This window comes from Calidris pugnax, unplaced genomic scaffold (genome assembly GCF_001431845.1).
Source record: "Calidris pugnax isolate Ruff unplaced genomic scaffold, ASM143184v1 scaffold435, whole genome shotgun sequence".
In the NCBI taxonomy this organism is placed as follows: Eukaryota; Metazoa; Chordata; class Aves; order Charadriiformes; family Scolopacidae; genus Calidris; species Calidris pugnax.
The window spans coordinates 1,883,384-1,901,312 of NW_015091240.1; the positions used below are offsets into that span (position 1 = coordinate 1,883,384).

The 17,929-nt window shown below is 38.7% G+C and overlaps 1 protein-coding gene across 2 annotated transcripts in view; it reads right to left on the bottom strand.

Annotated features, from left to right (window-relative positions):
• Positions 1-17,929, bottom strand: part of KCNQ1 (potassium channel, voltage gated KQT-like subfamily Q, member 1) — a 365,443-nt gene that overhangs the window by 274,001 nt on the left and 73,513 nt on the right. For both annotated transcript variants that reach the window (XM_014959920.1, XM_014959919.1), the window contains exons 3-5: positions 3,147-3,273; positions 1,330-1,408; positions 303-399 (exon numbers count right to left, since the gene is read on the bottom strand). In XM_014959920.1, coding sequence (XP_014815406.1) covers positions 303-399; positions 1,330-1,408; positions 3,147-3,273 — 303 coding nt within the window. The remainder of the gene's footprint in view (positions 1-302; positions 400-1,329; positions 1,409-3,146; positions 3,274-17,929) is intronic.

Here is a 17,929-nt window from a genome sequence, read left to right on the forward strand (position 1 = left end):
ACACATTTCAAATAGAGACAAAAACCTCCTCACTTGCAAGTGTGACTCATTAGCCTTTTGGTCACCCAAAAGTAGTTGGGTAATTTTTTCCAAACAGTGCCACTTTCAAAACAACTTTGGAATTTAGATATGTATTTTTAGAAATACTCAGACTACTTTTCAGAAGTTTAATTTTCTGTGGTTAAATTCAACAAATCCAAAGTTTACCAAAGTGAAGATGAATATTTTTAATCACTTTAATAAATTCCAAACAGGACTTTTGCATCAATTATTATGCTGTTCTTCATAGTACTCAAACTTACTTGTCTGTGTATGAACACTACTGATCCCAGCAGCCTCCATGTACCACCCTGACGGTCAACATGCAGCATTCGTAAAATCTGCAGAAAACGGATGCCCCTGGAACACAATTTTTAAGTTAACGAAGAGAGTAAATATACAAGAGAAGAAGTAGAAGCAGAGAGGTGAAGTCTGTAACTTCCAAAGAACCATTTCAAGAGAGAGACATCGCATTTTGTTAGACTTAGCAGCCTGTCTCTTTTCACTCCATTCCCCCATCTTTCATCTTGTTTGTTATGAAGACAGCAGGGGAAGACTGCACAAGAGAAGAACAGACCTTTGTACACATGGCTAGTAAGGATAACTCAAGGATTCAGGAATTTTGGACACGAACTTTGAATGCTTTGGAAATCATTGATCCACTCATATTTGACCTGCTTGCCAGGATGTGAACCAACGTACAGAAGCAGCTAACTAAAGATCTGAATTCCTTTAAGCAATTTGAACTAGACAGTCCAATATTATTTGAAAATATTTTTATGAGAGTCACTGCAATCCTAGAGCATCACTGCAGCTAGTACACAGAGTACAGTACACTGCCCTGTGCTCTCTCATTCAAGAAAACCAAGTGGTGTGACCTTCATGAGCACAAGGTGGATTCAGTCCACTAGGAATTCACAATCACTAACCCCAGGCACTTTATGAAGAAGCAGCCAGAAGATGTCAGAGACACGAGGCATGAAAGATTTGCTATAAAACTGAGCTAGGAAACTAAAACAGGATTTGGGTAAAACTCACCTAATTGAGGAAAGGGGCTGGGGGTATGTGCACCTCTATCGCCACCAGACATAAATGCATTATTACCAGACAACACACGCAAAATTTTGTTTCCCTGCTCTTAATGGGATCCCCATTTCACACCCATACATGACTGGTGATCTGCTCTGTTAAATGACTCTGAGCAGTGACACTGCAAGAACTGAAATAGCGGGTAAAAAAACCAACAAAACACCTTACTCAGCATTATTTTCTTTTATTGTGTATAATTACCTGATAGCCGAGGTTGCGAAGACTTGGCCTTTAGAGCCCACACAAAGAACTATCATGGAAGCAACAACTACAATCAAATCTGAAATATCAAAGTCAATTGAAAAAAATGAGTTAGCAGCATCTTGCAATGCTTCTGCAAGACCGTTACTAGAACAATGCTAATATTACTTTAGCAATTTGTACAGTCACCACAAATTAAGTTTTTTGTTTACACATCAAGAGATCTTTATTGTAACATATAAAGAAAATACAATTGTGTCATACGATAGGTTTTACTGGTACAGGTCCAAGATGGCCACATTCTAGATGAATGACGAGAATTGTATGAGTTACCGTAAAACAGCCTCAGCAGCCTGCTATAATCCATGAGGAATTTCAGCCATTTCTATCTATTATCTCTTCCATGTATTTTATTTTCTCTGCTGTTTTAGACAGTATTTTACTCATTGACAGAGGTTTGGGGGTTTTATTTCAAATGGAAGACAATTGCCTTACTATTATTTCATCTGTCCAGGTGTAAATGGGAGAGAAAAAGTGGAATTAGTGTATAAGTCTAATTTACTTTAGTCAGTCATTACCCTAGGACTGTATTGTAAACTTCTATGCCTCAAGCCTAGTTAATTTTGAAAAGGAACTCTATATTTTGGAGAATGAAATAGTTCTTGATATGTATCCGGGAAAGTGGAAATTTGTTTTGCTTTCCAAGCTGAAATAAATCGGCTGATGTTTCAGAACCCCTACTGTTCTAGGTTTCAAGAGAAGTGGATTGTGGACAGAGTGCAAAGATGAAGTCAAAGCCATTTTATAGTTGCAGTCACACCTGAGATACAGTTGTTATTTATATATATAGCACAGAGAAGCTAAACTAAAATATTTTATCATTGCAAAAAATACTCAGGTACAAAATTTTGTCATTTATATCCAATAAAATTGTAGATAGTTTATGAAAACTATAAACTCTACTCAACAACAAATAAAGTTTCTGAGTAGTAGAAAAAACTGCGTCACAAAAAAAGAACTACTCCGCTTCTATAACAATACTCCTTTTCCAAAATCTGGTTTGTTTGATCCATTTATATTTTAAGTGCGTCAGGGCAGGGTTTTTACATAGTTCTCTCAATACTGGCTAACAAAATACAGATTGATTTTGGATTATTATGTTTCTCTTAGTAAAATTGTTAAATGCATGACAACCATTAAAAAAAAAAATAATGGTTTGCGACATATGGAATATATGGATGTAATTTCTAAGAACATGGAAGTCACATTAGGAAACCAAATAGGGTGAATATCAAGGGAAGTCAGGTACCCAGTTTCAAATGCATCACTGAAAACTATATTTTGATCCAACGGATACACAAGGTAACTACAGCGCATCTGCCATGCTCCACTATGCAGTACATAGTTCAATTAGAGTGCAAAATAAACTCACAATAAATTATTCAAATAGCTGCTGTGGAAGAGAAAAAGGCAGTTCAGTATCTTAAAAAAAAATACCATTGTAGCTATTGTACACTATCTGGGATCCTGAGGTCACAGGAGACAGGACTATGGCCAAGACTTATTTCTGGCAAAGTTTCAGATCACTTGTGAAAAGAAAACACTCAGCTCTTCTGGAAAAACAACACAAGCTACATTTGTTCTCACATGACAGTCCCATGGATTCCTGTAAGGAAACTCAGATCTATGTTAACGAAAATGGCAAGAGCTCTTGTTCTAACTTGGCTACAATTGCTGCAGAAATTCCATTTCTCAAAACATTCAAGGAGAACTTTTCCTTGTTGTTAACGTCAACTTTGCAAGTTGTGCATACTCACCAATGACTGAAATAGGTTTCCTAGCAAAACGAAGCCTTCCCCATATTCCAACATATTTACTGCGGCATCCTGCTGACCATAACCGAACCACGTATTCTGTTCCAAAGAATACCACTAATACAATTTCCTAAAAGAAACAGACAGGGAACTAGGTTAATTCTCTACTGTATGTCTTCCATATTTTTTTCAGAATTTGTAAACACCAAGATAAAATGTAAAATCTGGAAGGTGAAAAAAATGTCAACTACACCAAGATGATTTAAAGTAATAGAAAAACCTGTAAGAGTAATGAAATAAAAGATTAAGAGCAAGTTTAAGTACTTTAATTGCATGCAGTTTGGCTCCTCTACACATACAAAAACTGAAAAACATTCTGTGCAATTCATTTGGTCTAATTCAAACAAAAGGTTTCCTGACTGAGCCAAAGAAAATAAGCACGGTCTGTATTAAGAAGATGAGTATTTTGGTAGTGTATTTAATTTCAGGAAGAGGTGTGCTTCACATTCCATTTACCATATAAACTTAATCTCCCACTTATTTTTACTTTTTCAGTCTTTCTTTAATCTCATATGGATTGAAGAAAGATGTCTAGTACCTGTTACTAATATGTCCATCTCCAGGTGCACTGAAAACATAGTGAGACCCCAAGTACGCTTTTCCCAACCTCTTGGCAACAGAGACCTCAGCAGAAACAGAGCTCTAGTCCTGACGTGCTGCTGGGATCAAGCTACATGTTAACCACAAATCTACACTAAGGTATGACTTTGGAAATGCATACAGAGATGTCAAAGACATCTGATGGTCTTGTGGGTTAGACAGAGGTACAATTATATGATGTCTTAGTCAATGTGCAGGTAAACCTTGTTCTCCTACAGACTGGTTGAGCACAGCATACTCGGTTTCCTCAATTATCAGGGAGCTGCAATATCTCCTTATTGGCCAACTCAGTAATCGGTCACATTCTCTGCCACAGCCAACAGCAAAATCTACTAATTTGAATGGTAACAGTGGTTATAGTTAAAAACACATAGCACATAGCAAATGGAAAGAGTAAAGCAGAGAAATCAATCATAAGGTATCACAGTTACATAGGATGATGCAGATTAAGAGAATGAACTGCTTTTTTCAGAGTGATTTAATGTAAACAGCAACTGCAGAGAAGAGGATGTGCCGCTAAACATTTTATCCAGCCTCCTCATCTTTCTGCAGGGCTCACTGCTATTTTTCATAGCAGATCGGCAAATGGCACTCAAGATCGTACCTATGACTATTTTCTAAATTAACTGAAATAATAAGGATACAACCCTAGTCCAGTCAAGACGAATGGAAGTCATATTATCGGCTTCAAAAATTGAGGGAGCATACTGAGTGAAATAATAGGTATGTATACAGTAAAAAGGGGAGATAAAAAAATGTTATGCATCAGTTGACTGTGCTATAATCTTTTTGTGGCTCTAAAATGCCAGTTTCCTGACACCATAACAAACCACTCATCTCAGGGCACTAGTGTTGAAGTTCAACCCTATGACACTTCTAGAAAAGCTAGGACAACATTAGCCAGGACTCTTACCCTTAGTTTCGACAATCCCATAACCTATGCAAGACGCAAGATGCAGCAGAACAGCTATCACAATTGTTTATAGTCACTTGTATTACAGTTAGATTTTCAAGATATCATGAAACTGTACAGATCATTAGTTGTAATAAACATGAAGCTCAGACCCTTTGACTGAGCCAAGAATCTCTTCTACAGCTTCGTTCTGAAAGGATCCACAAGAACCCTTCACCTTTTTTTCTTCTAAATTGGGCTATTATTAAATATTTTTCAATAAAATAAAGTCATAACAAATGTCATAAATCTAAAGGAACAGCATCTGCAGCAGATGCCTTAGGGAAAGTCTGTGTCTTATGGCAGAAGTTTCAAAACACAATAAAAATCTCCCTTCGTCCAATTTCATCTAATGTCTTTTATGAACCTGCAGTGAATGGCAAAATTACAAGCCGTTGAATTGTTGCAGCAAAATAAAGCACCATGGGCCATCTTTTTCTGATCAGGTGATTGTGTTCGTTTCACAGACATAGTCAATAAACTGTAATATCCAAGTGCTTTTCCTTATGCAGAAGGCTCTTACACCTCCTTCCATCACTACCACGAAGGCAACTCCCTTAACAAAAGACAATTGCAACCATACAGGGAGCAAAAACTGTCCCTCATTCAAAATAACTAATTTGAGGAAGGGAGGCCTCACATCATACGTGTTAGCACAGACAGTACTGTTCAGATATCCCCCAAAGTAATTACCAAAAGCAAAAGAACAAAAACAAAAATGTAACTTGGTAAGCAAAGAAAAACCCAGAGAAAATTCGATGTTTTAGCACAATGAGGTCAGAGGCAGCCCTCTGAGCAGGCCCCGTGGCCTTGTCAGGATCCCAGTTTCAGTTTTATAGCAAGAAGGTAGGAACTGAAAGCCTGGATTGTGCTTTAAAGAAGCGTGCATTCTCTGCGGAGGAAATTTGCATGGGAGTTGTGCGCGTATGTTTTTTAAAGGCCCTCCATGGTTCATTGGCTCACAGGCACACCGGCAAGTATGCAAATGGGGGCTGTCCCAAAGACAATGCGACAGACACGCAGTCAATGGTTACTGTCATCCAGCTCTTTGCGTGACACGCAGACAAGCTTAGAGAACATTGATTGTCCTATAGACTCCGGTGACTGGAGGGAACGACCAGTCGGCTTACACCAAGACACATTTTTCACTCCTGACGTTTTGATAAAGGCTTATTGACCTAAATGAGACCCAAGTTATTCAGGGAACATCGGGGGTGAAAGTGCACAAGCTGTTCTTCATGGTCATACACAAAAACTCCAGGTATCCATTAGCAACTGGCACATTCCCCCTCCCCTGCCCGTGGCTGTGTGACAGACAAAAGTGTTTTTAATATCTTGCGTTGCATAAGTCTAAGAAGTAGTCTCCTGGGGGTGAGGGAGGTTGATGAATTTCTGTCAGTACACACTTATATTAGCAGCCAGAAACTTGAAGACAACAAGGAAAAAAAAATTAGAAAATTATGTCTTCCTGATTACTGCCTATATTTTCCCCGATTAACAGTTTAACATGAAACTTCATATTAACTAGAAGGATGCCAACCTGATCTTTAATGCATTTATGCTGGTGGTTAATTAGGGCTGATTCCATTTAATAGGAATTACCTTAGCAGAGAGCAGCAATGCCTCACACCTGAGAATTTCAGCAAATCTGAGTTGCACTACAGATTAATTTGGTCCACTATTTCTTCAACACTTTCTCCTAATTGCCTGCTTAACACTTACCTACTAAGTGCACTGTATAAAAGTTCATGCTTCTCACAATGAATCAGCTAGACTGAAACATGGCTTCCAGAAATGGATATAGGAAAATGGAAGGATAAAGGGCTGAGAAGACAGAGAGGATGTAAAGAATGAGTGAAATAAGAAACAAAGCAACATTCAGCACATGGGAGAAACTAAAGAGAAAATAGCTGCCCGCAAAACACTAGTGGGAATGGGGATTAAAACTCAGGAGAGGAGTTTTCTCGGTTAAAATTACAGACACACAACAACTGCATGGTGCAAGGACCTACTCAACCCCATATCGCTTAACTGTGATCTTTTTTTCAAAAGGTGAAAACAGAAATACAATACTGAAATAAAAAACTTATATTGACAGGGTAAAGAGAGCACTCAGATGTGACAGTTGTGTACCTTTATGCTGTGGGCATACAGAAGCCCTCTTGCTTGAGAGACATTTTTTTTCTTTTAATTATTGATTTGTATATGGTATCCTCATTTTTTTCATCCTTCCTATTCAGCCCAGGTATGTTCTTAATGCCATCTTCATGACCTCTCACCCACATAATCCCAACACAGCCAAGTGCCAGATTAATTTTGGATGAAAAGGTAGAGAAGATGAACATGAGATACACATGTAGATTGCTTTTCTTGAAGAACTCTATCAGTGTCAGTAACTCTGCAAGCAGCTTCTCACATGTAAATTCACAACACTTTCAACTCAAAGAAACAGGTAGACAAGACTAGTGCAACAAGCCTTGGGCATTTCCATAATGGTACAGCACTCAGTGAAACTTCAATAGATCACCAGGTAGCTATTCAGCAAACACCACGGAATGAAATATTTCTCATAAAGACCAGTAAAGAAGCTTGAGTCCTCACTGGTGCATTGCTGCAGGAGTGGGGTCAGCATGTGGGATCCATTTCAGGAGTCTCACAACAGATTTTTTCAGTGCATCTCACTACTTACTTTCATGGTTTTGACATGGAAACAGAAGTTCCTTTGAGTTGATCAGTTACTACATAAACAGCTTTGGTAATTTGAATATAATGAATGAGCAATCAAAACATAAAGATAATCCTCAGCCCGAGACAGATATATCATACCTTAATCACCTGGTGAAGGAACTTTAGGCAGGATCCATAAAAACAGTCTCCTGACAAACATCCCCATGCTATTTGTCATTACAGCCTATATCTCCACAGTTCCCATGGATTAATCACAGTTTCATAATAAGCGCACACAGGGAACACACAGGGAAGGGCTCAAAGAATAGCTGTGATGAAAAGCCCATGTATTAGGTTTGACTCTGCACTGAAGAACTGGACCTGCTATGGGTAAGGACACTTTAACTATTGCCTTAACAAACTTTGGGATCCCGTTAGGCAAAAGAACAAGAAAGTCCCTTCCATCAGTGGACAACAGGGAAAAGTTACTTATGAAAAGGACTGTGACCAAATTGAAGGAGGAACCCGTCAGATCTAGGAAAACAAATACGCACAAGTATATTAGCAAAATGAATATCTGGTTTATTTTGCTAATAAATGCATCTTGAAACTACCTTTCTTTACTACACCACCCCCACTGGATTGGAAGAGCTACAATCCAGCATTGGGAGTCATTCAACATCCACACTGTGAGAAAAAGTGCAGTAGCAACTCCAAAAGGAAGGACAGAGTCACTAAACTTATCTGAAGGAGATGTTTTTAAGCAATTAGACAGATTAATAGCTTGGGGAAAAAAAACCCAACAGCACCCAACACAACAAAACCCTGACACAGGATGGATCATGACACCATAACAACAGTTATTTAACAGATAAAGGAATTGTCTCTGGAGGGTGAGAAATCATCTGCATAGAGAATATATTGACTGAGGCTCCGCCGGTAAGCCTCAAAGCTGTAACTGGTCATGGAGCATCACAGATGTTCATGCAGCCATTTGATGTGGGAGGACTAGATGAGGTCACCCGAACAAGAATGCCTTTACCCTGAGTCTAGACTTTTATTTTTTCCCCAATGAACTCCACAAACATAAGAGAGATAAAATACATGGTTTAGGAACAAGGAGGCAAAGCATACCACTGCGTAATTCTGATTGGCTACTGAAGACTGAAAATCAAAGACAATATACAGCTTATTCCATCTGCCATAGAGGTGGCTGCCCTAAAAGGAAAGGGAGGTAAAAAGTGCAGGAAAACAAGAGGCATTGATGAGGGGCTGATTTTATTAAGCCTCATAAGCACACACTTCTAGTAATGTAAGAATTTCCTCCCACCCCAACATTTTACTGGGAATACGACTCCTACTCATCTCTGCCATACCACAGGCTGCATTACATTACCCTCATTGGAGGGATCAACTACATAATTCTCATGACTCTTTCAAATCTGGATTCTTTCAGATTCTAGCTTCAGGGATGATAAAGTTCCCAGAAATTCCTTTAAACAAGGAAATAAGTTCTCCCACAGCTTATATAGGGATTCCATGCCAACCAGCATTACCTCAGCTCTAAGATTCCTGTGGCACTACTTGCACCAATACCTGTTTGAAAGGCAATGGAAGAGCTCTGCTACAGAGGTAGTACACCAACAGTAAAGTGGAACTGTAACCTCTTTGCAAGCTCAGGTAGCAGTAGTGGAGCAAGGACATTACCAAAAGTTTTGTTCAGAAGATGTGACAAGAAGATCTCTGAAGGAGCCAAGAGAGAGGACAATAGATCTGCTGATGCTAATGCAAAATGACGAATGGGACACTTGCCATCAGCCAAGGGCTGTGGAGCTGGATTGTGTGACAGAGAAACAGGCTCAGCATCTTCACAAGCAGGGATGCAGCATGGCCTCTACAGCCACTGAAAGGTCAAAAAAAAGGAGGAACACATCTCCTGTAGAGCAATCAGTTGCATTTACACTCAGAGAAGGGTAGCACACAAAAACCGAACCACTGCAGGCTACATGTGAGTCCAGAGAGAGCTGGAGCCCACTTCACAGCACACTGTTCACCTGACACATCAGGGCTCGCAAAATGCTTCAGACAGCACTTGTGTATAGCCCGAGCAGGGTATGCAAATTAACAGCATCGAAGGCAACTGTTTCTTCTAATCTCACTCACTTTGTATAGAGAGGCCCCTCTTTGTTCTGTTGAGAAAGGCAGGATTTTTTTCCTGAAAGCTGTACTGTGTTTTTTAAGATACACAGAACAGCAAAATCAGATGGCCTAGGCAAGCAGACAAAGACAGACACCAAGTTCAATAAAGTAAAAATCCCAGCTTGATGAAGTACAGATCAAAAATAAAAAGATAAATGGTTTTTCATACATACATATATATATGTAAACACTGAGCAACAAGCAAGTGCCAAAAGTACAATTTAGGGTTGAGCATTTTTTTTCTCCCCCTACTTAATCTCCTCACTTCCAAAGATCTTGTAAACTGCATCTTTTCAAGTGAGAAACAATAATGTCCCTTTTTAAAAAAATGTTTAAAACCAAAACACTTGGTGTTCCTTCCTTTCAAAAATCCTAGTATCATTTGCTAAAATTCGTTATCTAGCATATTTGGCACCAAATGATTAAACAGGAAACGGCAAACAAAACCCACGGTATCCGTATCACATTTTTATCTTCAGAGGCCCATAATTAATCTTAAGATGTTACTGGACATCATTAAAGCCTCCTTATTAATGTTTTTAATTAAGATGAAATAATATTTATGTAAGTGTTGATGTTCTGAAAAAAAGGGACGCTTACTAGGAGACAGAGTTAGAACAGTTGATTGTGCCGAAGCTTTTCTATTTTCCCCTTAATCAGTGCCGAGAGCATAGAACAATAGCACTGGGACCAATAAAGAATACTGCAGGCCTGCAATTTTAGGTTGAGATTTTTCCAAAGGCTCCAAGAGACTAAATCCTATTGAATTTCAATTGGAGTTGGGCACCTAACTCCCTTAGGTGCATTTAAAAAGCCTTTAACTGATTTCCTTAGCTCTCTTCTCACTTGAGGTTTCAGCCAAATCCAAGCCCAGGCAGTTGAATTTTTTCCACCAACTAAAAAAGGCCTCAGATGTGAGTGGTGTGAGTTTGCACATGAAGCCATGGTGTCAGAGCACGGCTGCCTTAAAACAACTTTCCACACCGTCGCCCCTGCACGAGTCTCTTCATAACACAGTCGTCTTTAGCTTTTGAACTTCGTTGGTGATGATATTCCCCAGGAATTTACAGAGGTAAATTAAGCTGGGCTTGCACATTTAGTTTATGATACTTGTTTTAGTGTGGAGCTCTCCTCCATCATAAAGTATGCTCAAGAACTAGGCTTTAAATTCAAAGTATTTGGCAAGAGAAAGGAAGTGTCAACATGCTAACACTGGCGCAAAAATGATTAAAACCCCCACTTCTTTCTGTTTATTTCATGAAGCTCTTATTCAGGGCTTCATAAAAGTCTCTAGAAGGAATTCAAACAGGACTCTCTCCTTCAAAGTGAAAAATGCTCTGGCTTCTACCCAGTGCAGCATATGCTTAATTTTATATCTCACTGAATTCAAAAGAACTATTCACATACTTAAGATAAAGCACACATACACACAGTTCACAGAGATGCATACTCATTCATTAGTACATACAATATGCTAATACGAGTAGAAAGGAACTGAAACAGGCTATTAAAAAAAAATAAAAAATCAATCAATCAAAGCCGAGTAGTCTATATTTTTACGTTGCAGAGAACTTTTCATAGTAACACTATTTATACAGTAGCTACTTTCCCTGATCTGATTATTTTTACCCTGTCAAGTATCTTGGTGCATCCTTTCTATTAAATAACCTTCCTCACTCATTTTTTTAAAAAGCTACTTCAAATCCACCGTGTCCTCCACTGAGCAGTTCGTAAGTCTTCGCTTTGCTCCGCAGCCAACACTGAATTTATTGGGGGACCTCATGAAAAGGCTGTCCCAGATTTTTTCTAGCTATAAATGACAGGGTAATAAAAGCTATTGTGTCTTCCAGACAGCCATGTTTCTCTTATCCCTTTAGACTATCACTGTTACAACACTACTCCGTTCTGAGAGAAAATAAATATTGCACAATATCTCTTAGCTAAAAGCAGAGCCACACAAAAGGAAGAATCCGGCCATTATCAGCCCAGCTGAACCTGTAATAGCTTCACTTTGCATACTTACAGGGGAATATAATAGTAGATGGCATTTTTAAGATGTAATGACCAAGCTCTGGTCACCTGCTATACGGTTTGGTAACAGCAACACCCAAAATCTAGTGGTTTCAGACATACTAATGTACTTTGTTTGTTTGAGGTCACACTGTGATAGCAGCCAGGAAGAAACAATACATTTTAAAATAGAAATTAGAAAGATTATTGATGAAAAAATATTTTTGTTCCACAGCTTTTGAAAAGGGGAAAATCACTTTAAGCTTTCTGTGAATTTTTCCTCCTTACTCATCTCTTTTCATTCTATTAGAGAAGGGCAGAAGAAAAAAGGGAAAAGACTGGTAGAGATGGGAAGGCTAGAAACCTCTAGTTTTCAATTATCTTCTATATTAAACCCATGTCTGCTCTTGAAAAATTCAACAGAGTCGTATTTTATACAAACTGCAGCCAGGTTTCATTTTATATTTAAATTTTAGTGTTTTTTCTTTTCTTTTTTTAATGTATAAAGTTTTTAAAAACAAGATATAGGTCTGCAGAATCATGTAGATTTAAGACATGAAAGGGTGTGCTTTTTATTATAAAGTAGAAAAATTAGGAACTACATTTTTCTCTCTAGAAAACAAGGACTTTAAGAAAATTAGCTGTAATAAAATTAATTTTCCTTTTTTGTTGTTTTTGTCTCCCTACAGTCACCAATTGACCAAGGACACCTACATTCCCACTCTGCACTAAACCTGACTGAAGTTCATAGCATCATAAAATTGTCTAGGTTCAACTACTTCGAGCACGTCACTCCTTCAAAGTTGACAGCATTGCATGTACGTCATCTCAACCTTACCCACAGCCCAGACATTCTGACCTATGCAGTTTCTCAACTTAAGGGCACTATCCAGAGTCCAAACGCACCCAACAAGCTGGAGCAGTGCCCCTCTATGTTTCCTGGGCAGGCAGGAGTCAGGAAGACCGAAAACAGAGGGGAACATAGTTTGCTATTCAGCTACAGGTTTCTCATCCAGCTTTGAGCAAACCTCACGCAGTCTTTAACTCCGTTCCAAATCAGAGAAACCCACGACTCTCACCATCCTCTCCCACACAAATGCTCCAAGAAAATGAGGTAGTAGCACAGTGGATGGAAGTATAGATGGACACGCACAGCTGCATCATGAGGCCCCCACACTTAAAACCCATGAGTTATTATGAGCTATTTCAGTAACTTGCTCCTGCAAAAGCAGGTACAGGATATGCTGAAGAGGAATGCTTTCTGACAAAGTTCTAACTTCATACCTCTCTTGTGTAGACAAGACTTCCAGCCCCCAGCCCCACACTCCCTCCAAGAAGGGAGCTACACAATGGTACTGTAGGCTAGACAGCCTTGCTTCAGGATTCTCAGCTATACCCTTCTGGCTCCTCTATGTGGTATTCAGCTTTATGGGACACTCTCTGGGATGTGATGTGTTCTGTAAGACATTTCTAGAGGAGTAAGAGGTCACAAAAAGCAGGACATTACCTCTACTTCTACATATGGTCATGATATCCTCTTTTTCTAGAGGCAGCATGTTTTCAGAATTCATCCTCCAAAAGTAAGATTTCTGGCCTAAGCAATGACTATTCAATAGTAGTTTAACAAGAACTAAATATCAAATGGACTAATGCTGGTTTCAACCACCTCCAGATAACAAAGCGAAAAAGAAAATTTTCATTTCTTCCAGACTGGCAGGATAGCATTGCAGGATAGAGCCATCAAGTTCTGAAACAAAATCCTGTGTGGTTAGAAGTGGGGCATTCCTTTCGCACACCTGGGTGACCTCTGCTCAGTTACCAGTATCAGACTCAGTGTTGATAAGAGTTCAAGTGCCATATTTCTGTTTGACATTCCCATAAACACAACCTGCCTTTGCCTCAACATACTTGAGCTCTCTCCCAGGCCTGCTCCAGGGAATACGCATCATGCTCTTCTACACAGCTGCAAAAACAGTCACACACTAAACCTGTAGTCCAGGCACTTAATACTCCTCACAGGAAAACACATGTGCTAGTTTAAGCTAATAAAAAACCCTCTCAGATGCCATATGTACACAGCCCATTCAGTCAGCATTTTACAGTTGACTCTAAAATTTGTGAAGGAGGAGAGAAGAATTATTTGACACGCAAAATAAACCTAACCGAAGGCAACAAAGTCAGCATTTTCAGCTAAGTGGCAAATACATTTCACATACTGAAGGCAAGTAGTTTCCTCCTCGTGCCAATTTCCTGCGCTCGTTCCAATCAGCGAGCATTAAACAGTTATGGCTATCGTTCAGCGCATCAGGATTATAGCATACCAAAATGGGAAGTTAATTTATACCAACCAAAGCGCATGATTAACTCAGTGCAAACTCTCCCTAGAGCTTTGATAATATTCCAAACGGAGCAAACTAAACTTACATTTGCGAAATGAAGATATAAGCCAGATCTCTCTGAAGTCGCATACCCCATTAACCAAGCTACCGTTATGTGCAAAGACTTATATTTGTACTCGGATTCATGTTTCTATCAGTTTTAGGTCCAACATAAATAAATGGTGCAACAGAGGCAGCTCTTTGCAGAATTCAAAGTTACGAAAGGAGAACTCCAGCTCTCTGAAACTCCCTTCACTCACTATCACCTTTCCCCTGCTCCCTTTACAAACAAAGGACAAGTGCACTATTCATTGCTAAAAGAAAAAAAATTCTTTAAAAAGCCATGGCCGCCTCAGTGGCAGCTGGTCTGAGCTTCAAGACATCAAATACCTCAGGAAACTAACAGGCATTATATGGAATGAATTTAAAAAACAACAAAAAAAAAAAACAACCAAAAAAACCCAAGCCCGAACTGATATTTGGCAGAATTCAGCAACACTGTACTCCAAAACTCTTCAGAAAAGGAGAGACTTTCTAAAAGCGATGCCTAAGAGACATCAAGAATAAACTAAAAGCTCTGCAGCAGTACATAGGCTATCCGAAAGCTGATGTAGCAAGCAAAAGCCACCCGACCAGAAGAATCCCTCTGTGGAATGGTACTTGAAGAGGGAAAACCAATAGCAACTTAAAGGAAGAGGAACAAGGAGCAGGGTTTAGAGACAAATGAACTTTTTCCTTGCTGAAACATTGTGCAATGCAGGACAGATCTAGGGTCTACTTGAAAATATATGCTACTAAAACAACAAAAGCACTGGTTATGCATTTTAAAATGCATTAATATATCAAAACATCCAAGTGGTAGCGGTGGAGCAGAACTTCATATTATTTCATTACTATTGTGCTCATTTTTCTAAAGCTTGAGGCATATCTGCTCCCTATGTGAGCTATACTTCCACGTGACTCACAGTATGACTTTTTTTCTAGGAACAGGTAAATTTTCTAGAGCCTTCTATTCAATCTGAGATATACTGTTCCTTAAATTAGGAATTAAACTAAGTACATGCTTGGAAATGCCCAATTTCCAAACATTTTTTCCCAGTACTTAATGTGATAAAGCAAATGGCAGTCTTACTGAACAGGTAGATGAAGTCTGGCAGTAATTATAAAAACGTTTTTTTAAATAAAATAAGGTCGAAAGATCATCCAATTTTTCAGCCTTCCCTTTACATCTTCCCTGTAGTTCTCGACACTCACTGTTTCAAAAAGTTGATTTTATTATGTATGTCCTGCTTAAGCCTCTCAAGATCCCATTGTGTTAGATGTAAGTCTAGCCTGGACACCAAAGGTCTTATTGCCAAACCAGAGAGGTAAGATTACCTGCTGAAACCAAAGATGCTCATTCCACCCAAGAAGATACTTTTCCAGCAAGGAGGAACTAGTAAGAATGATACTTGTGTAACCAGTTGTCTTAACAGAAACAAAGCAAGAGGTTACATTCAAGAAAAATGACTTCTTGCTTTAAAGCTTCTCAAACTTATTATTTACTAACCCTATACACAAGCCACCACTTCTATGTGACAAACAATTGAAATGTGATAATTTTGGCATCATGTCATTACTAGAGAGGCAATAATGTTCTTTCCACTGTAAAATGTTCTTTTAAAGCAATATTTTCTCAGTTTGCAAAATAAATAATCATCAGGCTAAATTATTTTCTAGGACTAAGGGGGAGGAAAAAAGGGAGTCCTGATGCACAGCAACCAATTCCTGACACATGACTAGTGCACATAATGAGTTTGGATTACATCCTTTCTTAATGGCTTTACGAAAGAAATAGTATCTCAAGTAGCCAAGACTTCTAGAAATGATCGAATATCAAAGGTTTTAGCCAACCTTACAGGTGTTACAGGAGGAATAGGCTACTTAAGCTGAAGTTCAGTTTGGGTAGGTTTCCAGTTTTCTTAAAGCATGAGTAAAGGTGGCTAAAGTATGTAAACCAGAGTCAGAGGCCTGTCCTCCTCTGCCAAAGAGAATAGTAACAAGGCAGCTAAACCAAACTCATCTTTTTGGCAAGATCCTTCTTCTCCGTGGATGAAACAAGTGGATCTGCCACACTTGACCCTGTGTCCTATTTCCAGCTCTGCTAAAAATGGCTTTAATGACAACATTGTGTTTCCCCTTTCCCTAACACATCGCACATTTAACTTTGTACAGAAGTGTCAATTGATAGTAATGTTCAGGGTGTAAATAATAATAATTACATTACACTAGAAAAGCACATGAGAGACTGGTTTGTGTACAATGTGCATTTCCTCATCAGCTGGATGGCCAAAGGAAACCTACTTGACATGAAAGTATAGTACAGCTGTGTTCCATAACTGAGTATTTAAATATTTATAAGCTATTGCACTTGCAATACCAAAGCTGATGACATGAATGCATGTTTTAGTAAGTCCATCAATAAAGCTTTCCTCATTAGACATCTGCCCCTAGCATATTATATCAGAGAATTCTGTTATCATGAACCATATTATTTGTCCCAAATAGCAGACTGCTAAAGCCAGAAACATTGTGCCTATTTAAACAGCATGCTTTACGGGACTCAAGAAGTGGTAGAACTCTCTGGTAATACTTATTATCTGTGGTTTCACACCTTTTGAGTAACAGTAATGAATACTTTATGCCATGAAGACATAAAGTATGTTCACCTCAGGTGCTAAATCACCCTGAAAAATGCTACGAAAGCCCTCTTTATAAACATTTTGTGAACGACTTGCAGTCTGTGGGAATCATCTTTTCAACGATTTTGATTATTTTTTATATTTAAAACAATAGCAAACAACGATGGCTGTAGAATAAACAATTAGCTCTCAGAGCAACACCGAGTTGCTACAACCATGTCACTCCTAGTATTGCTATGAGAAGTCACACTTGACTGTTTAAATCTTAAACAGTGTTAAACACGGATACACTTTCTTTTAACATGGAGAACAGGGCAAACAATCTTTGAGGAGGGGGTAAAAAAAAAAATCATCTATTGCAAGCTGGAGGTATTTGTATACTAACTGGATACTGCACTGATGTTTTCCATGGAAATTCCAGTCGCATTAGTTTTGGCAGCAACTAAAAACTACTTCTGGAATCCTTAACAACGTTCAAGGAGTTCCTTTTAACTTTATTTCAGGTTCTGTACTTCTTTCTACTCTTTAAAGCTAGTAAAGCAGGTTTTTTTCCAACTTGTTTCACTGTTAAAATAAATACAAAGATAAGTCAGAATTCAGTCTCAAAGGAACCGCACTGGAGTATTTATTCCTCTTTGAGAGCCCAGAAGCTCCTCTTTTGCTCAGGTTGTACTTCTTACTGCTGCTCAGTACATTGTGCAACTCTGCCTGTGAGCCAACATGATCATAGGACTCAATGATAAAAGAAGATTTTCAGAGTTTTGGCAGGAAGAATACTTCTGACATTTCATTTCATCTGGATCACAGGATTAGACCTCGGCTCAGGGCTTTAACACTAAGCTGCCCGTGCTATATCACACTGAGCTGATTTCTGACACCTCTTCCACTGTATACCACTTTATTCTTGAACATTCCCATCCAAGTCGATGGGATGACCCTTGAAGCAAGCTGCAGTGCATAACAAACAAGCACAGTTGAACCTATCTGGTGAAAAGGGAAAATTATGCCCTTACACTACATGTATCTAAGTAGTGAGCCACGTAATCAACGATTTATGCTTCTCGAAAGGAAAACACCAACAAAAGCCAACATGTATCCAGGCATAAGAAATGTAATTGTATCATATTTCAAATACCAGCTAAACTGTTAAAAGCCTTTGCGATCACATGTGATGTATTTCAAGCTTGTTCATGACTATAAAAAAAATTATACAAACAACATTAGTATTAATACTGTTTA